A 26422-nucleotide genomic window follows, 5' to 3' on the forward strand; every position below is an offset into this window, starting at 1 on the left:
CAGGAAAAATCACACAGGAGCAAACAGTAATTAATAACACAAGCTGACTGCCAAGAAAAGCTACAAAGGTTCAAAGGTCAATGGGATCAGACTTGTTTTAAGCTGCACTTGGAAAACTCACTTTCATTGTGAGGCTTTCTTATAATAGCTTTTTAATCTGGCAAACATATTCATTATTATTATTGTTATATAGAGGATTACCCTCTGGGGAACATGAATGTCTGCACCAGAGTGCAAATTATAAAATGACAATCAGGGAACACAGTACAGTGCAGGCACATGCTTCAGGTGTTACAGTCATTACAGTATCCTGCTTTTCCAACTAAAGTTGTCAAACAAATGAAGTGGAGTGGAAAGAGCAACATTTCCCTCTGAAATGTAGGAGTGGAAGTATAAAGTAGAGTAAAACAGAAATATTCGTAAAGTACAAATACCTCAAAATTGAACTGCATACACTACTTAAAAGTACTTAATTCCTTTTCACCATTGCTAATACAATTACTTAGCCTTCAGTACACATGTATTTTACTATTGTTCAATTACCCAACCAGATAAAACTACTGAATTCCTAACTGAAAACAAAGGGGGTGCCTCTTAAAAGGCTAATATCGAAAAGGTAAAAGACTAACTAAACCACCACAGCATCACTAAAGACTATTAACATGAAATAATAAACTGGCTAACATTAGCGTCCATCCATAGAAACAGTCTAATTCAGAAACTCTGAAGCTGAGAAAGTAAAGAATATTAATTTAAACAAGTTAAAAAGTTACTGCTACTTACATTTACCTACAATGTCTCAATTTGCTTGTGCAATGCAATCGGGGGGGGGGGGGGGGGGGGGGGGGGGTTGAAGTCTTAATCAGGGGGTCAGACTCACAGAATATCTGTACAGTACAGTTGCAGTCACTTAGTTTTCCCAAATGAGATCTACTCTGCATCTATACTCCTTACACCTAAGAAGATCATTTGAATTTTCCCTCTGCCCGAACGAGATATTCACATCCTCTTAGATCCATGTCAGACAGGTGAAACAGGTTCCTGGGTGGACACCTACCTGTGGCAAGACCGCCTAACTGTCAAATACCTCTCCTCTCCCACTGCAGAGGAACCATGACAGCAGAAGACAGATGGCGTCCTCATTGGCGTCCCCTGACCGCCACCTCGCCTCAGACTGCTCGCCCGGCTGCCCCCTCCTCTCCTCCTGGCCTCGTAACCGGAACGCATCCCTCTGGAGTCCAGAGAGCGGGAGCTAGCGCAGAGCAGCACCTGTAGTCGCTCCCGAGAGGCCGGCAGACTTTGACATTCCTCTGCTTGGTTTTGAGTCTGACTGAGAATTCATGTGTCCCCCCCCTTTCTTCTCTCCTCTCTACTTTCTCACTCTCCCTCTGTGTTTGTTGTCATTTGAGCCTCACAGCAAGCCTCCTTCCCCCAAAGTGGACGAGCTGTTTGTCCTGCAATGCCTCTCCTTCTCTATCTTTTTCCCCGTCTGTTTGCTGTTGTTTCTGTTCTTTCTTTTCACTCCTCCCTCTCTCTTCTCCCTCCCTGTTCCACTGTGTAAACTCAAACTGTCCCCTGCTGACCTTGGATTCGAAGCATGGCATGAAACTTGGCTTGTCTGTTCCCAAAAAAAATCCCCCTCCCTTGTCTTTCTACCCTCCATTCATTCCTCTCTATCTCTCTCTGAGTCTCCAATTACACTCACTACACTCACTTTGCCCATCCTTTGGGTGTTGTACAAATTCTAGTCCACCTTGTTTCTGGTATGAGCTTTTAGCACACCTTCAGAGAAAACAAAGATACGAGGAGTCAGGTTTAAACTCAATATCCACTGGGCGTGTGCCTCTAAACTGTTTCCTCAACAACTATAACTGCCCTGAGGGGGAGAATAGGTGGCCTTTTGTCAGGGTCTGAGGCCACTGTGGAGCCTGTTTAGAGCATACACTTCACTGGGGCCTGAAGGAGTGTTCATAATCATAAGATTAAGCCGGCACTCCGGTTCAGGCTCCGCCACCTGGTGGCATTGTCTAAGTGCCAGCACAATGCCAAGAGGTCCTGAGATAATTCCCAGAGTCAGCCTCTTGCTTTAAACCGAACCCCCTCTCAGTCCACTGGGCAGCTCTGCACAATGAGCCACTGTCCAATGGTACAGACCATCTGAAAGGGGTGATGTGAGGGAAGGAGGAGGAGGAGGAGGAGGAGGAGCAAGAAGAGGAGGGGGTAGGGGAGTGAAATTCCAACTTTTATCAAAGTATGGACAAGCCCTCAGAAATATTTTCCTCTCACTCCTGGATTCCACCACTAGAAAGGCTGCTCAGGAAAGTGCGATAAGACCGGTGCTGAGCAAACATTTACACTCACGAGTTCAGTGAGATTTGGTTCTCGTATAAAGAGTTTTATCAGGAAGTTGAGAGAAAAGAAAAGCTTAAGTGTGAGTTTGTGTTTATACACAAACAGAAAAATTAGAAGAAAATGAAGCGGCTTTGGTTTTAAGCTTTCAGAGAATATTTCTACATGAATCAGCTGATAGTTGAGACTGGATTCCTTTCTGACACACACACACACACACTGTCTCACACACACACACTGACATACCTCTGATCCTGCTGCTCAAAGTTGACCACCTGCATTAGATTGAATCTTATTGGGGGGGGGGCACTTGGCTGCATTATTGTTGTCCTCTTCTGCCATCTAGTGGTGTAAGCAACAAGGTGACCCAGTGCAGTCACTCTACCTCTGCAGTGCTGTCACACTAAGTTGGGGTGACATTCACGAAGCCCGGAGTCTTCCTCACCGTCACACATAAGCACTGTGACAGACATTTTCACGAGTTAGCAGACACAGACAGACTGTTGTCCCACAGTTCTCTCTGTCTCTCTCTCTCTCTCTCTCTCTCTCTCTGTCTGCCATACACTGTATCTTGCAATAAGGAGGATATAATATGGATTAGGAAAGCTGCTGTTTTGCTATAAAGTAATATACTGTATACAACCAAGACACACAGGATTCTGGGAATGAAATAAAGCCTCCTCAACTGCAACTGAGGAGAGTCAGAGTGAAGTCTTTGGGACTCTAGCAGTCAAGGTGAACCCACTTTGCTGCAGCAGCCATCTGCCACTGTCTAACATGCCTGCACCTTACACACACACACACACACACACACACACACACACACACACACACACACACACACACACACACACACACACAGACCAACAAAATCCCACACAAATAAAGCATTCACATATACATTTTCTGCAAAACACCCACAGATGCACGTGCATGTACACACTCAAACGTTTAAGAGACAAGGAAATATGCACAGATGGACACACACACACACACACACACACACACACACACACACACACACACACACACACACACGGCAGACAGCAGTTGGACCACAAGCAGCCTCCTAGCGACCTTCACTCTGAGCTACTCCAGAATAGCACTGCAGCACTGCTCCGTTCAAGGAGAATGACACAGACAGAGACACTCGTTCGTCTGGAGACTGACAACAGCCCATTAACAAGATCATGACCTCAGACAGGGGGCAATAAAAACTGCATTAATACTGGATTAAAATCAGAACTGTCATTTGGAGCTGCTTCCTCTGTAACAGCTGTGTGAACAGTTTGTTCTAAGGAAACATGTTGACATAAAACTAGTCTTCCTGTATGATTATTTCAGACTGGAGATAAATAAATAAATAAATAACAGACATGATGACAAATGATATTCAACCACAAACATGACCCAGATTCTTGATGAATCATCACAGTTTAGGTCACCTGTGTTTCAGTTGTCAACGCTGTCAGCTACATGCTTCACGTCCTGTTTGCATTGGGGACTGGTATCTAATCATCAAAATACAATCATCTAATTGTGCAAAAAAAAAAAAGGCTTTCTCAGCATCTTTTCCATCAGAAGATCTTTACACTACCTCCCCAGCACCAAATGAAAGACAAGGAGAATGTTGGGAACAAATTGCACATTTAGCAGTTAAAAAGCGATATATTTCCCCCAGGAGTCGGTCGAGACCAAAACAGAGCTAAAAGGAGAGTGAATTCTGGGCCTTAACAGATTTGCCAGATGGTAGGAAACACGACTTCAAATTAATGATAACGGATGTCTAAAGTTTTGTGTTTATATCTTGTTGCTCTAGCTATAAGCTGCCAAAAAAAGAATGAACGCAGGTTTTAGTGCTGTTCACACACATTGATATTTACTGTGACTACTTGTCGTGCTAACTCACCTTGGTAAAGAGAAGGACGGGTTGCTGTACCAGCTGCTCCCCAGCTGTGCACACTCTCGTCCTCTGGGCGGCGTGTCATCTGAGCCGCTGCTCAGCCTCTCACTGGAGGGGGCTCTGGTGGCGTCCGAGTCCCCAGTCATGGTAAAGATAGAATCGGACAGACTAGGTCTCTCGTCGTGTGCCAGCGGGGCAAAGCTGAGCTGCACGATCTGCCTGGCGCTATGGCAGACCAGCCCGTGGATGGCAGGGGTTAGCGTGGGCAGGTCAAAGGTCAGGACTGTTTGGGTGCTCGAGGTCAGCAGCTCCTCACTGTCCAGGCTGTTGTATGACGTCCCCTTGGCTCGGTGAGACTCCATGATGCTCTCAAAGTGGCGGCTGAAGGTGTCCTCTGCAGCACATCGAGGACCAGAGACCAAGATGGGGGATTTCAGGGCCGGGTGGTGGTTGTCAAAAAACGTTTCCATTGGCCTGGACAGGGAGGGAGGTTTTAGTAACACTGAAAGAAGACAGCTGTGTTTATAAAGAAAAGACTAAATGTGTAACATCTAGAAAAAGGAGCCTCCAACACCACTGAGTTGTTGTGTATCTTTGATTTGTGTTTAATTTATGCAAAAATGCAACCAAACATGTTTACTATCTACTTGAAAAATAGGTTATGGGTGAGAGCCAAACTCTGGATCTAAATATAGGTCGGCCTCCACCACAGTGTTGTTGCACTTGTATGTGTTTACAGGCTTGTGTATGACTGAGTGTGTGTGTTTCAACTGCTTCTGTTCACCTCTTCAGAAGGTGTCCAAACACCTCCGGCTTCTCCTGAGCTGCATACTGCTGCTTCCTGTTGTCTCCTTGCATCCGCACACTGGCCCAGCTCACCATTTCTTCCTCTTCCTCGTCTTCCTCCTCGTCATCTTCCTCCTCTTCCTCCTCCCTTCCACCTCTTCTCTCCTCTACCCCCTCCCCATCTGTCCTCCGATAAGCCAGACCCCGCAGAGGGCTGCTGCCTGTCCCTGAGGTGCCCTGCACGCTTCGGTTACTCCCAAACGCAGAGTCGGCGTCGTCCTGCTCAGCCAGCAGCACCTCGTCTATGTCCGTCTCGCGGTAGCAGCGCAGCGGGACAGCGTCCAGGTCGGTTTCTGAATACTTGAGCGTCCGGCGAATTATCCCGGTTTTGGGTGATGTCCCGATGATGGTTGGGGGAGGGGTCACCAGCTCTACCTCCACATGCTGCACCTCATGATTGGCAGAAAGCAGAGGCAGGGAGGTAGGGGGAGTCGGGGTGGGAGACTCACTGGAGTTACCACTGGGAGGAGCTGTGGAGTTTTCCAGAGAGTCTGCAGATAAAGAAAATGAAATATAAACTCAATAATTTGACTTAGATTTGACTTGTACTTAGATCATTTTCTTCCTCTAATAGGAGGTCCAGTATCTTAAATGACAAGTAAAAGTCTGGGCTGGGTATTGAACCTTAATACTTTTTTTTGGTACTGACTTTCTTGGAAACCTTTTTTATCTATTGTATTTTGATAATATGATCATAATGTTTTGAATTCCTTGCATTTATAATAAACTGTTGGACTGTATAGTGAAATCAGAAACAACCTCAGATATAATTTTGCTTAATTTAAAGGATAAGGCTGGTGATATTCTGTCTTTTTCTAAGTCAACAAATCTCATGAAAATACTAAAACAAACAATGTGTTAATCTATCTATGAAAACTTTCTCTAACCTGTCTGTGCAGCTGTCAGCCCAAAGTCCTTTCAAGATGCAATTCTTTAAAAACAAGTGACAAGGCAAACAAAAAAGGCAAAGTAATATTCTAAAACAGCTAGTCACTGTAGCTTTTGGCAAACATTAATTGAACAGGAGTAAATAGTACGTTTGCTGGGGACTATTTTCAGCAGGGGATTAATACACATTTGGCGTTCTAATGAGTATTTGGGGCAGCAGGATGGTGTGTGTAATTGAGGCAAAATAAACTACAATGTGTGCACACATGGTGATGAGGGAACATGTCACATGTCAACATGCAACTCTATGGCACAGAAGAATAAGATATATCAGGCTTTGGATACACACTATACTTATTTTGGGTTTTTCATGGGATTTGTTGACCATTACAGACAAACAACAATCATGTAAATTTTAGACAGTATATTATAAAGCCAATGTTCTTCTAAGCTTATGTGCAGTAACTACAAAAAATTGAGGTGGTCATGTTCTCACTTTTCTCCCCCCTGCTAGCAGCCTCCTCAGCAGGGGTCCCGAACAAAAACTCCCACTTGGCACGTGCAATCCTCTGACAATGGAGCGAGGGCACAGGCACCGCACAGGCGCTATCCGTCTGAAAGACAGAGAAAAAACAGAGGCTAGCTCTGCAGTGCAGCATGGAAGCAAAAGTCAGACATTTACATTTTTTCACTTCCTTGCAGAGTTAGGAGAGATCATTACCACGCTCATGTCTGTGTGTTAAGTATGGCGCTTGAGCCATGAAGCAGTAAACTTAGCTTAACATAAAGACTGGGAGCAGGGAGAGACAGCTAGCTTGGTCCTCTCCAGAGTTAAATAAAAAAATATATATATAACAACACATTAAAAGCTTATTAGCTAACATGATGCATCTATGTGTCAAGCTAACTGTTTCCCCCTGCTTTCAGTCTTTTTGCTAATCTAAACTAACTACCTCCTGGCTCCATCTCCATACTTAATGCATAGACGTGAGAGTGGTGTACAATTTCTCATCAAACTCTCGGCTGGAAAACTAAAACTTCAAATATTTATTGCTTGAATTGACTGAGAGTCTGATACAAATTTGACTTGATGAGAATATGGACACCATTCCCTAGAGCCAGCAGGTGCTCAGTTAGCTTAGTATAAAGACTGGAAACAGGTGCAAACAGCTAGTCTGGCTCTCTCCAGAGTTAAATTTAAAAATACATCTACCAACACCTTAAAAGCTAACATGATGCATCTTTAATCAACACAAAGACACACAGAAAAGTGACATATTGTGGTTTCACAGGGAGTTACGTGCCAAGCTAACAGTTTTCCCCTGCTTCCAGTCTTTACGCTATTCTAAACTAGCGATATCCTAGCATTATCCCCACACTTTGTGGTCGGACATAAGAGTGGTGTCCATTTTCTCATCAAACTCTCAGGGAGAAAAGCAAAAGTTTTTTTGATAGAATTAACTGAGAGTCTGATATTAATTTGATTTGATGGGAATATCGATACCTCTCACTTGTCTTTGAAGTATTAAGCATATGTATGAAGCTAGAGCCAGCAAGCACTTAGTTAGCTTAGCTTAAAGACTGCAAACAAGTGGAAACAGCTAGCATGGCTCTCTCTAAACATCAAAAATACACCTACTAGCACATCTAAGGCATTATTTTTTTGTCTCTACACAAACCAAAGTGTACAGTGGATGTGTAAACTTTGGTTTTTAAAGTAATACAGCCCAAGATTTAGATGAGCTGGTACATTTTTTAATTTTGGACAGATCCATGCTAACTGCTAAGCTAAACTAGGCTTAGGCCTTACCGTTGTGTCGCAAAGTGCAGCTCCTGTCGCCCAGCAACCTTGACCGCATGTAACTTTTTTCACAAAAACTCGATGTTTTAAGCCCTTGGTTTCAACAGTTATACCGTTAGCTGTTTAGCTAAGCTGAAACCCAATACTGACATTTAAAAGGCTCTCTGTCTGTGTTTTTTTGCTGCCATATTATTTTCATCATTGGCAATGATTCTTGGGATAGGTTGGGCCATAAAGGATCCACCTGTTGGATTTCTCTTTGACCACGAAAAGAAGGACACGGTTTTCGGCTGCATTTGAAGGAGCCTTCGAAATGGGGCAGCTTTTTGCACCACTGTGATGCAATTGCTCTTCAACTGCAGCCCCTGAAGGACGCAGCCCCTGATTAGGATTTTGGGTGTTAATATTCTAATCAACTCTCAGCAATTAAAGTGAAATAAGCATATTTCCCTAAATATGAAACTATTTATTTAACTCTACAGTATTTACATTATATAAAATTATGCAATTTATCAAAACAAAAAGTGCATTTTGTAGCTTCGTAGCTTCACCCAGTACTCACCTGTATTCCTGAGGTGGCAGCCCCTGTCTCGTTGCTCTGGTGACTGGACTGGCTGGACTCCGGGGAAACACAGTCCCTGTCCCCCAGGCTGCCCGTCACCCCACTGGAGCTCCGTGAGGACGACCCTCCCATCGCTCCGTTCTGCTCTGCCTCTGGAGGCTCCTCAATCCTCTGTAGGCGAGGCTGCTGCCCAGCCCTATATCCCTCCACCTCATTGCCTTCTCCTTCCTCTTCATCACAGCCCTCGTCCTCCTCTGGGGAGTCCAGCACCACTGGTCCCAGAAGCAGGATCTCTCTCCTCCTCTGCTCGGCCCGTTTCTGCTGAGCCGTGGGGCTGAGTGGCCTGCGACGTTGGCTTAATTGACGATTAGGAGGTCGGTCATTGTTGGACCCAAATCCAGTCTCAGGGCTTGGCCTTGGGCTGTTCTCCACATGAATCCCCCACAGGTGCCTGGTGGTCCAGCTGACCGGCGCCTCCTCAACACTTTGATTGATAAAGAGCCTACGAGCTAGCTCAGTGCAATCCCCTCTCTCAAAACAGCTCAGGTCTCCTCTCCTGTCCAGGCTCGGGGACCAGGAGTCTCCGGTGTACTGTGGGGTCTGGCGGCGGTGTAGGGTGGGGGTATCTGGTGCTCGGAGCTCAGCTTGGAATAGTCTGGGGTCCCTAATGGGAGAGCTGAGCTCAGTGGGAGGATGAGAGGGACGGAGAAAACGTGAAGGAAGGGCCGGTGAACTCTGAGCTGCTGATAAAATTGAGCTCTGATGCTGGGATTTCTGAACGCAGACCTCCTGCTGAGTGTCATAGTTATTAAGGGAGTTTGTATTATGTGAATGTGACAGCAAGATCGAGTTTTCAGGCTGGTGCGAGTCTGTGTTGTCAGTTGCTGGCGTGTGTTGATCATTTAAAGGGATGTTCATCTTAAGCGTTTGCTTAGACTGTTGTGCATTTGGAGGCGAATTGTGAAACTCTCCAGAGATCGAGCTGCTTGCATGCTCGCCTAAAGCATTGTGCAATGAGGACTTTCTTGCCTCTGTGAAAATAGAAGATACTTTGGTAGCCTCCTCTGCTAGCCGACGAGCAACTTCGGGGCTGTGAGCTGGAGAGGAGGATTTACTGTCGCTTAACTGGTTCAAGCCCTCGACTACATTATTGCCAAGTTGAAGAATTGCTCCCTGCGGTGAAGTGCTCCTGTTGAATGTCCTCCTTTGAATGTGTCTTTTGGTGGCTGGGCTTCCGGCCACAGCTCTCTCCTCTCCTGACCAGTGAAGAAAGCTCTGGGGCTCCACACAGGACCCAGGCCTCGCACGAGGAGACTGCCTGGACTGGGAGGACAGCTGGTCTGACGCCGGGCTGCGAGGCAGCCCACAAATAGCCTGGCTCCTATCTGTGACGTGGTCTTTGGGGTTTACGTTGATGTTTTGCCGCTGAACAGGCGACCCAGCCCAGGACTGACAGCGTGGCTGTTGACTGTAGCGTGAGAATGATGTGTGCTCAAGTGCATGGGCCAGTTTAATCCTCAGTAAAGGGGAGCCAAACTCCTCCACAGCCCTTTGGGTAGCTGCCCTGCCGATGGGGTCCAAGGGTGGTTGGCGAAGGCCTGGAGAGAACGTCTGCTGGTGACTTCCTGGTGACCGGAAAGTCAGTTTGGGACTGGAGCTGCACGATGAATCAGGACTCCCAAACCAAACTGGGTCACTGAGCCGTTTCCGAAAGTGGGAGGGGGTGGATCTTTCCTCTCTGGTCCCTCTCTCGTGCACAGAGTTGCGTGGGCTGCCAACGGTCTGCACATTGGACTTCTCAACGTAACTAAAGGTGACCACTGACCGCTTCCCGCTGCTGACTTCCTCCTCATTTAGCCTCCGACAGTTGGGAGGCGTGTGAGGGATGGCGACCTTTCCTGGAGAAGAGTGGCTGGCAGAGGCTCCATCACAGGGTAAACTCCAACGTTTGCTGACCTTCGGTGAGCTGCTGGCTTGCTGGAGCTGAAAGCTGACGGTGTTTCGAGATGGAGACTGGCTGTGTGTGCAGTCCTGGACCAGACGATGAGCCGCGGAGGACTTGGTGACTGCCTGGCAGGTCGTCTGGGTCGCCAGCTGAGACAGGAGCTCTGCAGGACTGTCCTGAAGTGCACGCCCTTGAGCAATCCCTTCTTCATTTCCCCCAAATGTCCCTTTCCCTCCATTCTGATCTGGGGCAGACCTCACTTCCACATACAGATGAAGGACTTTTCCAGACTGGGACATGACCTCCTCTGGGCTCGTAATGAGGACAGAGAAACAGAAATGGAACAGGGAGTGTGTTGAACAGAGCGAAAGAGACAAAACAAAGGAGAGATTCTTCTTTGTCCTCTTCTTCTTTTATTTGTCGGTTTGGTTTGTGTTTTTCTGCTGGTGGTGCTTGTCAGTTTATTTTTAGACGGTCTTTCTTCTCCCTTCCAGAGTATGTGTGTGTGTGTGCAGGGCAGAGACACACAGGTGGACAGGCCAGAGGACAAACATGCCCGTGGGACGCCTCTAACAGCTCCCTATTCTTCATACCTGTGAATGAAAGAAAGGAGGAGTTGTTATCTTTTCTATTCTCAGAGGACACAACATACACACAGGATGTGTGAGTATTTGTGATGCAAACATCCACACTGATATTTAAGTATAAAGGCGACAGTGTTCTATGTCAGAACTGCTTGTCGGATGGTCGAGTAGCTCCAGAAACCTCCTCTACACCTTTCTGATGTCGGATTGGGGGTTGGGGCTGTGTCCGACAGTCACACCCACTTCAAGCCGTGATTGGTCAGCTTTGCAGAGGTGAGAAAGGATCCAGGGATTGAACTCTCTAGCTCCCTTTTTTTGTTAACTACACAACTGTTTCTGTCATTTTTCATGTGAACAACAATATCTAAAAATATGTGCTGTTATCTCCGTTTCTAAACGGTATCTATCGCTATCTATCTCTACGACAGCCAGACTTTCATGCCCCCTTTGAGTTTGCATTCAGATCTGCTATAAACACCTTTGACTTTAAACATGTCATCAAAGATCCTCTATATAGAAGAAGTCTCAGGCATTTTTAACACTAATTTATGGATTACTTGTCCCTGCCAAAAGAATACAACAATAGATGACACAACATGGATACAGTACAAATTTGCACCTTTTTTGCTGCTGTTTTTTTAATCTACTAATGACATCTGATCAGCCCAGTACAAAGTCATGTCAGTTTAATAAGTAAGTCAATCCAAAAATAACTCTGGTCCATCTAAACATCTGGTTATCGGTTGGCAAACGATGTCAGCAGTTGACAGATCTTGCGAGAGTATGGCATTGAGACAGAAGCAGGTCTCCAATAAAGTTAATTTACAATTTACAAAATTCTACTATTTTTCCTCTTGTCAACAACTCAGATGAAAAGACCAAAACCAACAATGCTTTTTTTCCACCTCTCAATACTTCATTCATATTTTTAATTATTATGAACATGTAGTTTCCTAAAACAGCTGGACCCCTTAGTTTTTAAGAAATAAAAAAGGTAAAGGTGTGCTCAAATATAGTCAATGTTAAGATGCAAGTATACCTAGACAGTCATGAGTTTGCCCTGGATGGCGTGAACTGAGGCGAAGACATGTCTGAATGTTTCAATTTTAATTTCAGTTGATAAACTTACAGAGACAAGAAGAAAAAAAGGAGGGGGACTGGAAGAACTTAACAGAAAGAAATGCAGAGAGTCACATTAATGCACACAAACACACTCCATACACACTGGTCGGAGCACATGTTGCTAGCAAGCTAACAAATAAATTATATTATTATATGTATGTTATTATTAGCACAGAATATAAAAAAGTGAGATAAAAATTTTGCTTTTAGAAAAATTGCATTTACAGTAGAGAATATTCCCAGCAGCAGGACTGTATGTGCGACTGACTTGATTTGTTTACGATAAGAGAAATATAACATAGTCAGCTGCAATTTTTCTCTCTCCTGGCAGCTTGTTCCTTAAAGCCCCATAAATAACATGAACACACAAACCGAGGGCTGTTTGACGTGTTAATCGACTCCCGGCTGATAGACAATAATAGTCCTGTAATCCTGTATCTTTAAGCAGAGTAACAGTGCTCCCTCTGCCAAAAACAAAAGAGAAGCTAAATGCTAAAGCTAGCCAAGGTACAGCAGTAAAAACTGGGGGACAGCCTCGCTTTAGATCATTACAGCTATTTTACACCTCATTAAAAGTATAGATATAAGGGTGTACTGTACACACTAAAACTTGTTCAAGGCCAACTGATTGGATTCTGTGTCATTACAGCAAATTGGTGCCTGTTGCTACAGAGATGTGCAACATAAAGGCACCACTGTTAAAAATACATTCACTTGACGTCAGCTAAAGACAAATCAGGTTTGGCTAGAATATTGTACACTGAAACCCCAAACTTTTATTTACAACTTCAGACTTTAAGTTAATTTGTTTTAAGTGGATTTAACTGTAAATGCATTGAATGACTGCGTCCTGTAAGTGAGACTTCTCCTTTAAAAGACTTCTACTACAGGTCATCCTACAACCTAACTACAGTACACTCAGCAGGTGCACATATTGTGCCTCCACTCTCCTGTCCGGATCATTTTCTCTGGGATGTAGTGAGATGTGCAGCTGATTCATGGTGTCAGAGAGCGACATTATATCCCTCACTTCCTCCTCTCTGCCTCGCCATTGATAAGACCCGGTGACGGCGGTGGATCTAAACTGTGAATGAAACAGTTCAACACTCAGGGTCCGGCCAGAAATTAATCTATTAAAGGGACTGAGAGAATGAACGAGTCTTGAAAAATCAGATTAGCCTGATCTGATTTTATTTTGGGTACAGCTGTGACAATGATACTGAGACATATTCAAATGACTAACAGCTTAGTTAATTCCTCGCCTCTTTAGTCTCTCTCTACCCGGATCTGTCAGACCTCAAGTTCACTCAGATCCAGGACACCCGCAGCGCTCAACCACATCATGCACCAAACACCCGACTCTCATCACAGACACGTCTTTGTTGTTGTGCGTTTAAATCCTTTGCTGGAGCCACTTTTTTCTCTTTGTCGAGCTAAATCCCCTTGGCTCTGACTCAACTCTGCCGAGCTGAATTCTTTCCCAATTGTCACCATTCTGTTACGTGTTCGTGCAGAGCAACTTTCCACGCCAATAAAGCCAGCGCACACAACAGAACTCTTGTGTAAGAAGAAGTAAAGAATTACTCAAATGAGGATGGTGAGCTGCACACTGCTGCCAGCAGCGACAGATTGGAGTTGCCTTATGGTGGCAGTGGGAGAGAATGTGTGTGTCGATAATTGAAGTTGACAGAACAAAGGGAACTTGTGAGGGAGTTGGCGCACGAGGTGATCGACTTTCCCTCCTTGACCCCAACTGATGTTTCTGCCCTGGCTTCAAAGAGACCAAACTCAATCCCAAAGATCTTTCCAGCACAGCAAATTCTCCCTTTAGCTCTTTAATTATTTTTCCCAGCCTCTCTGCGTGGAGTCACAGCGACATTTGTTTGCAGCAGTATGACCCTGACACCCACTAATGGCGTCTAATTAATTTTCTATTCACTGTGATAAGAACATTAGTAAAAAATGAAATGCAATAAAAATTATTTTTCTCTTTCTTTGTCTCTAATTAGGAAACAACTCTCACTGCCTCTCCATTTATCACACTCACATCTTTCTGCCGTGTTCACACCTCAGGGCCACTGTTCCCACGGCTACACCATTCACAAAAACAGCCCTTTGTCCAGCTGTTGGTGGCCACGCGGGGCCCCATTGTCTGTAAAGGTGTGAGGAAGACGAAGTGGCTCCTTGGCTGCATCATCATGAATGTGACAGAGCTGATGAACGAATGAAGCCACAGGGTTAGATTTGTTTTTTTTTTGGGAGACTAAAAGTGCTGCACACTAAGCGGTCATTCAGACAGGAAATGGCAAAAAAAAAAAAGTGCTGGCTGGAGTCACAGAGGTAAATCGTTGCATAGTGATTGATAATATTATGCAGAAGGATTTTACATCTCTGGCTGCAGCTCTTAATGTAATTTTCAAGCTCTGCTCTGATTATACACTTGTTTTCTGACATACAACACGCGAGACTGATTCACTTTCTGTTGCATGGTTTGTTTCCTGAGTACAGAAAAGCTTTGTCTCTGTCTGCTTTTGTCTATTGAACGCAGCCTGAGGTGGCTAAATTTGAAAATGCATCTTTTTTTTTCTCCTTCTCTTCTTCTTGTTTCGACACTCAAAACTAGATAAAGCTGAAAACACTGTCCTGCTTTCATTTTAGGGTGGAGAAGGAAAACACTATATGCCTCGATGCCATTGTCTGACAACAGAAACAGAAATATGTAAATCAGAAGAAATAAATCTTGAGTTCAGCAGAATTAAAACGCAGTAAAGGTGATCACAGTCAACAGGAGGTAGAACGTACGACCGAACTGATCATCTGAGACTTTGATGCGCAGTTGTGATGTTTACAACTAAAACAAATGACAGATTTAACGGTTTTCCTATTGTTTTGGTGTTTTAGTGTGGACAGAGAGCTTTATGATTTAACACAATCACGTGCAACATTTTCACATGTTCACATTTAACCATCTTAGTGTGGACGTAGCCTTGGCCACATCATAAACGTGACAATATGGTCGAGGGACAGATCCACAGGGATTATCATTAGATATTATTTGTCATCTTTGTCACCATGGAGAGAGAGGAAGCCTGTGATACAGGATCGATTGTGGAAAGAAGCATTTGTGCCCCTTTTTATCCATTAATTCATCACGCAAGACGTTGATGGGAGCTCGAGAGATAAAGGCAGGTGAGAGAAAGAGCACGAGAGACAAATGGCTGTTAGAGAGATGGAGAAAGCAAAAGAGAGAAGGGTGAGGGTGTTGTGAATGTGAAGGAGAGAGAGAGCTGTGCTGGCAGTCAGCCAGAGTGATGGGAGTGTAGAGTTACAGGAAGGCTTGTGTTTCAAGATCGAACACAACCCTCTCCTCCTGCAGCGAGGAGGCTGTTTAAAGGCTCCGTTCAGCAACACTTACGTTTTCATGTATAAATGTGTATATTTCAGGTTGATTTATTTACTAAAGTCTCTGTGAACGTTGTTCTACTACCACAGTCCACATGAGAGAAGATCTGAGTTGATGCTCATCTGGGTCGCCTATGGTTATTAATGCGCACTCAAAGCATTCAGCTTAAGGAGCAGCAGAGAGTGCTTGACTATGGGATTTTTTTTGCCCTGAGTTTTGCCTCTCAGGCGACAAACACAGGCAGGGAAAGGAGGCTGCAGCTGTATGCGAGAATACCTGAAGACATGACTATAGTTAATGTGCTGCTAAAAAGAGAGGATCAGAGCCTCTCTTCTGATTGGCTATATCCAAACAAAATGCCGGTAGAGTGTAAAATATGGGACCAATAATAAAGTAAGCTCAACATGATTTAGGATTAGTTAACAAATAATGAAATAAAGAGCTATATATATATAATTATTGTTTGAATACTATTATTATGAAAAGCACAATAACCAATGTTATCCTAATTTGTTATTTGCCGGATTGTTTTAATGTATATAAATGCAGCAAATACATATATATTGTACACGTGTGAGTGTATGAATATATATACATACGCCTTCGGATGCTGACATAAAAAACATGGAGTTTAAACATAATTGAAAAAGATGATATCTATGATACTGGAATAAAGTGTTTTTTAAACCTTAAAGCTACTTAAGAGGAAATAAAAGGGTAAACGTGGATTTTTAAGACGTTACACAGGAGATGTTGGTGTAAGCATTGTCCTTTCCTCCTGATCCATACTCTAATCTGAAATCCCGGCTGCTGCAGTGTTTCCCTCCAGTACCCAGTTTTCTGACAGTCGTCCAACCTGGCAGCTGCTCTGCCGGGACCGTCACTGCTGTGTTAGGAGTTACAATGGAAACAGACCATTACCACTCGCCACCTGCCATGCTCGGCCTGATTTACAGCACAACACTTCAATCACATAATTTACTAAACTTGTAAATGAATCAACAGGGAACCTTCTCTGAGCTCCATTAGAAAGACCAAAGTGTTTCCCCACTGCTGAAGGTTTTATTTAGATGACTGTAAGAGTGGTGCGAGGTGATGAAGTACATTAAGGTGCTGTCGTGCTCTGACAGATATATTCACTGGTAACAGATTAAGATTTTACAAACTAAACGTATGATGATCTTGTTGAGGATTAAACAACCGCAACCAGCTTCAACGTTAAAATGTGGTTGTCAGGTCAACGCATCAGTAAAAATGATTCGGTCATGGGGCGCCTCGGTGGCTCGCCTGGTGGAGCCATTTGGGCTCGGTACTTGCAGCAACGGCCTGGGTTCGGGTCCGACCTGTGGATCCTTTGCTGCATGTCATTCCCTCTCTCCCCCCAACTTTCCTGTCACTCTCTCACTGTAACTATAATAAAGGCAAAAAAGGCCTGAAAAATAACTTTAAAAAAAAAGATTCAGTCATGACACTGTTCTTTTTTGCTACTTTCTTACACAATCGCTGTCGTTAATGTGTGATTGTGTGTGCAGGTTTAAGTTGTATGCATGTGCGTGTGTCTTCCGTCAGCTTAATGCTCGGGTTTTGGATTAACAAGAAAAAGCAGAACTTTTTGCGAGATGGTTATTTGTACCGTTCCAAACGTGCTCAATAAATAAACCTTGGAGAGAAAGGCCTGATGGGAAAGAGGTGCAGCTGAAGGACGACATGTATAAAGCTCGAGCAGCACCTTTGGTCATAAACAAAATCTCAATACTGATGACTCATCCTGTTGTCCTGTTGTCCTTCTGGGTCACACACACACACACACACACACACACAACACACACACACACACACACACACACACACACACACACACACACACACACACACATACTGCACACACATATGTATTAACTCCACTGGGTCCCTGTGCTGAGCATTGACGAGCCAAATCACACAGGTAATTAAACCCCAGCCAGCATGTGCAGCTCTCACATTAGCTAATATCAGTTGAATATGATGCGGTGCCGGTGGGTTGGGGGGGTGGGACCGGGGGGGGGGGGCATGCTAATATTAGCTCTCAGCTTGCTTGTTGCTGGCACTGTGCACCGGCAGCTATGATTTCAGCGCCATGACAGGTTGTGCAGTTTAGGTAGTGACACATGGAAGCCTGGGGAGGTTAAGAGGGATATTCAGGGACACTCTTGGTGCAACACGAACCATCCAACCTCCAATCATCCAATCAAAGCCTATTGATTCCTCTACATGTAATATTAAGTTACATCACACTGAATTTGGCACAGCTGCCTACTCATGCAAATTCCCAAGAAATGGCACACCCAAAATACACCACTCAAACTCGCTGAACTTCCACTCGTCACCACTGAATCATAATTACGAGAGGATGAACTGACATTAAAGAGAAAAGTGTCGGAGCTGTCTCAGGAAATGTGACTTTGTTTGCGTTTGATGCCGGGCTGTGTCGCTCTGCAGCAGCCCTCCTCTCTTTCCTTCAGACGCTGCCTTCAAAGACACATTCAGACTAAAGAAGACGAGTCCTCTGAGTCATGCAGAGGCACAAAACGTGTGTGTGTGTTTGAGCGAGAGGAGGAAGATGCAGAGAGAAGGGAGAGACCGCACTGGCCGTGACCTTGCCGCCTGTACAACTCCTCTACTCACTACCTTCACTCGCTGAATGGAGCATGACTCACAACCAGAACCCTACAAATGCTGCTGAAACATTTTTGAGAATTTAATTTCTTCAGGTTCCCACACAGCCTATTCCTGTCTGTGTGTGAGCCTGCTGTGCAGAACCATCCGTGCAAACACAAGCCAAGAGTCCACAGCCACGCTAGCAGCTCTGTGAGGCGCAGCGGTGCTTTGAGCTTAATGCCAGTGCTTTATTTGCTGTTTATCTCAGAGATAATAGCGTAATTCACACTGAGGTGAATCAGGTCTGTGTGTTCAGGTTTGGCTTGGAGTTACGACTTGGAGCTGGAGAGCAATTGCCGACACAAATTGTGGCAATCAGGCACTAAAAGTTTCAGCCTTTATTACGCTAACTGCCTTCATGAGCTGCATGTCATGCGGCTGCAGCTTTAACTGCTGACCGTGTTGGTATTCAGCCAACAGCAGCCGAACTGCAAGAACTAACCTCAGGCTGTTTTTAGATCACAGACATGCAGCTGTCATTTATTGATTCATCACCAGGCGATATCCAGAAACTCATATCTCGATACACTCCAACAAAAATATCGCGATATATGAAATTATCATGGGGGAGTGGTGGGGTTTATAATATAATTACAATTAGAGTTTTTTTTATAATATATAATTATATTATTGTCTTTTATGTTGTAGGTTTTTATAATACATGATTACATTATTGTATTTTATGTTTCAGGAGCTTTTTTTTCTTTTTTTTTTCCGATATAATGAAAACTATTGCATATGGGGGGAAATATCATGATATTGGATATTACTGAATATTGGCCAAGGTCTATACAGCTACATGATAGACATGCGGATAGGATTTGTTGCCACTGCGGATGATAGTCAGAGTAAGGACAACCATGGAGAACCCTGGTTTTCTTGGATTACAGTATGTGAGTGTTTCAGAAGCAGCGACATCTTTGCGCTCTCTCAGGAAGTAACTCACATTTCAAAGCTGCTCTCAGCAGGTGACCCCGCTCACCCTGTTGTCTCTGCTGCAGGGCCGAGTTCCTCTGGATGGGTCAGCGAGTCAAGACTTGAGAGAGAACAGCAGCTCGGTGGCACTGCTGCAGACTCCATCTATTCTATCTATTATCCACAATCATTTAGATTTTCTCAGTCATCCTGACAAAAATCCTTCAGCAGTGACAGACGTGGTTGTTTAGTCCGACAAAAGTTCAAAAACGAAGGAACGAGGAATGACCAGAAGATGTTTGAAATTTCTATGATTATTCAACTGTCAAATTTTCTGTTAGTCAACTAATCAATGAATCCATCGTTCCAACTCGACACCAAACGGATGTGTGATGAATTAGACGACAATGTCCGAATAACGATAGTATCAAACCAAAATATATAAAGAGTAAAAGCTTCTTCTATTGACTCACATTCACAGGAAAGAGCAGCTCACAGCCCGTGAAAAATGCACAAGATGTACTTTTACTTTAACCTTTACTCACCCGCTGCTCCACCCTCAACCCCTGGGACTCCAGCACTTTAACGGTGCACTGATCTTCGATCCATTTATTTCACATAATAAACAATTAAGCACATGGAGTGACAGTGTTTAATTACCATATCTCCATTACCTCCATTTATTCAGATGTTTATTCATACGACGTTCACTTAGTGTGTTTCCATTCACTTGTTTTTATGCTCATTGTCAATTTAAAAACACCAGGAATCTCAAAAAGGTTTAAATATTGCAAAGAGGTTCACCAGAGGAATACTGGTGAATAGTGAATAAATCTCAATAACTTAAATGTCGCTCGTCACTGAAGAGTTAAAAAACAATGAACATGAAGAAACATCATCTTGTTACACCAACAGTTCATCTACATGAAACAGCTCTTCATATTAGTGTAACAGTAGTGGATGGAAATGTTTGTTAATTCTAATTTTCTTCTGCTAATTTTCTGGATATCCAGTTAAAATTGACAATAAATTAAAATGGAAACTTGGCTACTGATTTCAGACTTTTCCTACAACATGAAGAGAATATCGTGTGACTGAAATCCAAAACATTTTCCAACATCAATATTAAAGCAAATTCACTCATAACATGATGAAGCAGTTCACAACAAGGACTTGTGTTCCAGTGTTTTTCTGTTACAAACTCTTCATGTGCGTAAAATGAAATTCTTAATGATGAATTTTGTTAGTTTTGCAGTACAGTTTGCTCACAATCATTAAATTACACCGTAGATATTTGTAGAATGATTAATCGCAAAAGAGTATTGAATTATTGATCAATCTGCACGTTCATTTTTAGATTAATAGATCAACAAAAGTGTTCACAGAGCCGAATGTGACGACTTCAAATATCTTGTTTTGTTTGATCAAAAGTGTAAAATCTAAAAATACTCAGTTTGCAAAGATGTATGACAAAAGAAAAGCATCTGTGAGGTTGGAATATTTGATATTGCACTATTTATACAATCATCAGATTATCAGAGTAGTTTCATGTTATTTTTCTGTTGATCCACTGATCGATCACTGGTTTCAGCACTAATAACAATCAATAATTATCACCAAGCTCAACTACACAGCAGCTGATTAATGGTATAAATGACACTGCTGATCGCAACTTAAACAGAGGTGGCATCACATGCACTGACATGCCACACACACACACACACACACTCATTACACAATAATATGCAGTCCCTCATTTCACACACCCTCACACATGTTCTCTCATTCATGCCTTCACACTCTCACTCGCCCACACGAACACACACACAGTATACTGTGGAGTCCCACTCTCCTGTCTGCTGGTCTGATGTTCACGTCTCACAACATGACACAAACATCTGGATCATTTATATTGTCGAGCACAGCTGCAGCAGTGGTTGTTTATCTTGATCGACCCCGAGCTGTCAGCAGAAGCCAGAGACACAACAACAGCTACATTTATTCTATAGAAACACACACACACACACACACACACACACACAAAATCTTTCCTCCCCCCATCTCAATCTCACACTCACCTCTCCTCCTCTCACAGCCGCTCCATCCATACAGGATTTACACCTCCTACATGGTTTATCTTGTCTCATCCTCTCTGTTATTCCTTCTTCCTTCCCTCTCATCTTCACCTTCCTTCCTTCCCTCCAGCAGAGCAGTCAGTGCAGACCTGTCCGACCAGCACTGCCAGCCTCCCTCCCTCCCTCCATCCTTCCCTCCCTCCCTGGCAGCAAGGCTCACACTCAGCCAATTAGCAACCCCGCATCACCTAGCTCTGCCCCCTCCCCTCCCCTTTTCTGCCTTTCACATACATGCTGAGTCAGTGTGGAGTAGTTAGTATGGCTATGGGCGGTGCAGTAAGGAGGGAACATGCAGGACGGAAAGCTTGTGTGTGTGTGTGTGTGTGTGTGTGTGTGTGTGATGTGTTAAAAGACACCAGGCAGTAGTACAATCTGGACCGGCCCCCACCCCCACCCCACCCCACCCCTCCCTGTGGGATGCAGTTCAAAATAAAAGTAGCAGATGTGAAAGGATGAAAACTGGACATGTGGTCTGATCTGCAGGGCGTCAACAAGCATGTGTGAACCCCTTCCCCCAAACAGCTCAGGTGAGGAAGAACTCCAGCTGGTCACTACATTACATACTACACTTTATCTTTTTCTTTTTTCCTTTTTTTTTTGGTTAATTGATTAATCGTTTTGTCTATAAAATGACAGTAAACCTTTTTGTTTTGTGTGACAAACAGTCCACATCACGCGTGACAAAAAATAAGCCTCACATCCAAACATTTGAGAAGCTGGAAACAGCAAATATTTAACTTAATATGTAAAGCAACTGGGAGCTACAGCTATGAAAAAGTAATAAAGTACCATATCTCCCTCTGAAATGGAGTGAAACGGAGGTATGATGTAGCAGAAAAATAAACATTTCTAAGTAAAAACACAAGAGTGTAGTATTCAGGTGTCCGCATACTTTTGGCCATGTAGTGTAGGATCTATATTTGGCTCATACAGTCATGTCAGTGTTTGTTTTAGTCCATGTTATTTAATTTAAATAATTCAATGGCACACACAGAGTGACATTAGGGTAGTTGCTGCTCGAGCGGACGTATTAGACGAAAACTGTATGTGACAGATATTCAATAAAAAAGTTTTTTAAGGGATATGCAGAAAAAAAGAAAGAGAGACATGTATGAGATCCAGCAGCAATTTATCAAAAACCTCTTATAGGAGCTGAACGGAGAGAGAAAGAAGCAGGTGAAAGCTCAGGCTCACTCTGCTGAAATATTAAAGAGAAGTACGGAAGCCTTGAATGGACAAAAAACACTCACTCTCGTTTTCTCTCCATGTGAACATATGTTTTAACCAAACACCAAGACTCAGGTACCCAAACAGCTGTGAGGGTTGATTCAAATATATGGAACTACTGCTAATCTCTGATTTATTGAAGGATTTTAATGATTGATTAACACTGGAAATTATTGGTAATTAAGAAAAAAAAAAAGAATCCTTGATTTCAGTCAGAGGTAAACAAAAACAGGCTTCTCATTTTTAGCCAATGATTAATTTCGGTGGCTGAAATGAAAACTGTTGCTAGCAGGTTGTAATCAGCATTAGAAGACATAGTAATAAAGAAACAACATTGCTCCTGTAACGCAGTGTAGCTACTTCTCTTTATGACATAGAAAAATGTCCCTGTTTGGCTGCTTAGCTCAAATATGTTTAATTTTCAGCATCAGCTTTTCACTTTTAATGTTACAAGAGCGAAGGGCTGTTTGAGATGAGGACAGAAACATTATCTTGGGGTAACGACGCCTGATATTTCTGGAGTTTAAAGTTTCCCAAAACCAGTACAGACCAGGGTAGCTGCTAGCTTAAATACTTACATCGATTCAATTTGTAATTTTTTAAATAAGTAGCTCAGTCAGAGCTACGTGAACTTAAATATCAGTATATCTTACGTGCCTAATGATACAAAAAGTAGCTCACATTTTAACAACATGCCTAAATCCAATTCTTTGACTAAATGAATGAATGAACGTTAGTAAAACCGTTATTTGGCTGCAGAGTGAACGCAGTGAGAGTGTAGGTCAAAGGTAAAAGAGAGGGAGACGGAACAGACCCCCAGACTCAGACTGTCTGCGTCCGAACAGATTCACATCATCAGAGGTTAAAGGTCAAACCGACTCACAGACATAAACAGATAGAGACTGAGATAAGAGACAGGCTCACACACATATTCACGTTAACATAGATAAACATGCTGATATTGCATCGTCTCCTTATTGTCAACACATCCAGCTTCTGTAAATATCACTCTGCAGCTGAAAATAGTCCCAAACAAAAGCACTATTTAATCCAGTTTGAGTAAAAGGTCAAATAAAATGGCGCTGGCCTCTTTCATTATACAGCAAAAAATAAGACCAAGTAACAGCAAGTGTCAGACAGTTCGTATGTAAACAGCTCAACCATAAAAAGCAGCTATTTGGTGGATGAAGTTATTTGCCTAATAACTCACTGTGACTCTCTTCTTCACTGCAGACTCACAGTACTTTGATGTTCATTCAAGGTGTTTTGTATACAAAGGAAATAAGGGACACGACCTGGCTAACATAAATGAGAAACTACACAAGATGAAAAGTGAGGTAGACGGTCTAAATCAAGCACAGAGAGGCTTAAAGGCTCGTTTTTATTTGTTTGTTTGTCCCGTCCAGAATTACATAGCTGCAAGCTGAGCTGTCAGTGGTCCTTTATTTTGATTATCAGAAAATGTGCCTGTCACAGGTTCCCAGATTTTCTCTTGGCCCTTCTGACGTCTGTTAGCCATTATAAAGCTGTAAAAAGTGGAGTGCTTATATCTAAAATGTGTACAAAAACAGTGATAAATAAACTAATATTATTCTCAATATAATAACGAAACTGTGCTGTTAAGACCCAGGGTGTAAAATACTAGACAAAACCTTGTAACAGAGGCACAGACACACACTTCTTTGGCGTCTCTCTGATGTGCCTGTCTATCTTTTTCCCCCCGTTCATCTATCTCTGTGATGTCTAATGTCAGGGTGACTGGCCACGAGGTCGCAGATCCCTCTCAGATTTACAGCCAGTGAGAAACTCTGGCCTTCGTAACAATAACTTTCTCCTTCTCCTCTCACCCAAAACGACCTTCGTGACTCAGAAGAGAAAACGTTTAACACAGACAGACCCTCAAATCAAACTTTTTAGTGATGGGAGCAGTTTTTAACAGTCTCCGCTTTCTACATTGAGAGGTTCTAACCAGATGTTAAACACACTGCAGAGATTTTCTCCCAAGGTCAGATATAGTAAACTGATAAAACCGTAACATTTGCTGCTTTTTTGACAACAAGTGTAGGCTCTTTTGACTTTCAATTACGCCGCAATTTTCAGCAGGAACAATCAAAAATGCATTATATTCCATATAAGATCTTATGGCTTAAATTTACAAAATGTCTATGGAGATGGTGTCAATTCTGCAATCTTTATCTTTTGTGATGGTAAACTTGGCCTCTCATAAACACACGACAGACCCTCAAATCAAAGTTTTAGTGAGGGCACACGTTTCTAAAAAATTTTAAAAAATGATTTACATTGAACTTATTTAGACTTAAAACATTTGTCTTTGACTACAGACTAAGTAAATATCAAGAAAATAACTGGCAGATTGATTTATAATGAAAATAATTGTTGCAGTCCTATTGTGTGAAATATGCTGGAGGCATACTGAATCAAGAACAAGGAAAAACAGTTACATTAAAAGTAGTAAAAGTGGATCGACACCTGCCAAACTCCAGAAACATTATGTAAAGATTATGCAATTTAAGTAAAAGCAGTATTGTATGGTGCAGAAATACTCGAACACTGGTGCAAGGAAAAGTCCTGGATTTACAGAATATATCACCATCAAAATACCACACAATCAAAATGTTATACTTTATTTCTGTCTTTACATATACAAACTGAAGTGAACTGAAGCGAAATATACTTAGACTAATATTAATAGACTACTATACTCACTATGCAAAATGGCCATTTAAGAATAATGTATATTATTGGACTATTAATGCGTCACTTTCATGTTGCAGGTGGCAACGGTGGTACTCATTTCAACTACTTCACATACTGGGCATCTTCTGAATTTCCAATCAGTGATCAATAAAGCCTTATCTTATCTTATGCTGCATTTATTTCACATTTATTTATTTTGTATTATTAATATGAATGTACAAAGTAACTTAAGTTATTAAATAAATGTAGAGGAGTAAAAGGTCCAATATTTGCCTTGATAGATAGATAGATAGATAGATAGATAGATAGATAGATAGATAGATAGATAGATAGATAGATAGATCTATGACCCCCTGGCCCTTGGAGCAGGCAGCTCAATTATCTAAATAAAGCCACGGCAGAAACGTCAGCACTCAACACACAGTTTCCTCCAGTGTTGCACACAAGGATCACGTCAGGCTGAGTAACGCTACCAGCTAATCCAGTTCTCTGAGAAGACAGGAAACCAATCAGACAAACTTACAGCTAAAGCAGCTTATATTTGCTCATACCGACACCTTGAAGAGTTTGGAGGCGTCTGACAGTGACATACCTTCATCATCCTTTTGTATTTCTTCAAAAATCTGTTCCTCAAAGTCACCGTCTGGCTTAATAAAAGCCCTGAAGTCAACAGTTTGGCAGCTAAACACTCGCACCGTTTGTCCCTCCTTGCGCACGCAGGTGCACAAGGTGAAACAGGTGAAACTGACAGGCAGCCATCATCAGCAGCAGCAGCAGCAGCAGCAGCACATCTCTGCAGACTGCACCAAGCGTCAGCGAGCCAGCTTTCGCCTTACAGCAGTGTCAGCACTCCTGAGGCGGATGCGGATGAGAGTTTTTAGAAAGCGGGGAGGTTTTGAGCAGCTCATGTGACAACAGCAGCTCTCTCTCATCCCGACCACCGTTCTATTTCAGACAAATAATGTTAAGGACAATCAAGTTAGAAGATTATGTTGATTGCCTCTATCGGCTAATGGCGACCTTTGCGGGTGAACTTGAGAGTCCTACACGGACAAACAATGGCCCTCATTGATCGATGGGGTTTTAAAAATAAACTCTGCGGTGTGACAGGAGGAAGATAAGATTGGATCTCCTCTTTTCTTTCTGTAGTTCTCACTACCTGTCCTTCACTCCCAACTGTCTTTTTCCACATATGTAAGGCCAATAATACACACAAGTCTAAATTTTGAGTAGTGATAAAATGATTAGTTCATTCATTTATTAATTGATTGACAGAAAATTACAATTACAACAATTTTTAAGCTGTTTATCAAGGAACATTTACTGT

General features: G+C 42.9%; 1 protein-coding gene across 4 annotated transcripts in view; it reads right to left on the reverse strand.

Moving 5' to 3' along the window:
• The window catches only part of LOC130162213 (PH and SEC7 domain-containing protein 1-like), a 76993-nt gene that overhangs the window by 45774 nt on the left and 4797 nt on the right, over positions 1 to 26422 (reverse strand). For 2 of the 4 annotated variants that reach the window (XM_056365824.1, XM_056365826.1), the window contains exons 2-5: positions 8350 to 10887; positions 6483 to 6600; positions 5037 to 5589; positions 4259 to 4726 (exon numbers count right to left, since the gene is read on the reverse strand). In XM_056365824.1, coding sequence (XP_056221799.1) covers positions 4259 to 4726; positions 5037 to 5589; positions 6483 to 6600; positions 8350 to 10593 — 3383 coding nt within the window. In that variant the 5' untranslated portion in view covers positions 10594 to 10887. Of the gene's footprint in view, positions 1 to 1057; positions 1686 to 4258; positions 4727 to 5036; positions 5590 to 6482; positions 6601 to 8349; positions 10888 to 21093; positions 21233 to 26422 lie in introns of those variants that run through there. The other 2 variants (XM_056365825.1, XM_056365827.1) reach the window with 2 other exon arrangements.

The sequence above is a fragment of the Seriola aureovittata genome, chromosome 21 (assembly GCF_021018895.1).
Source record: "Seriola aureovittata isolate HTS-2021-v1 ecotype China chromosome 21, ASM2101889v1, whole genome shotgun sequence".
Taxonomy (NCBI): Eukaryota; Metazoa; Chordata; class Actinopteri; order Carangiformes; family Carangidae; genus Seriola; species Seriola aureovittata.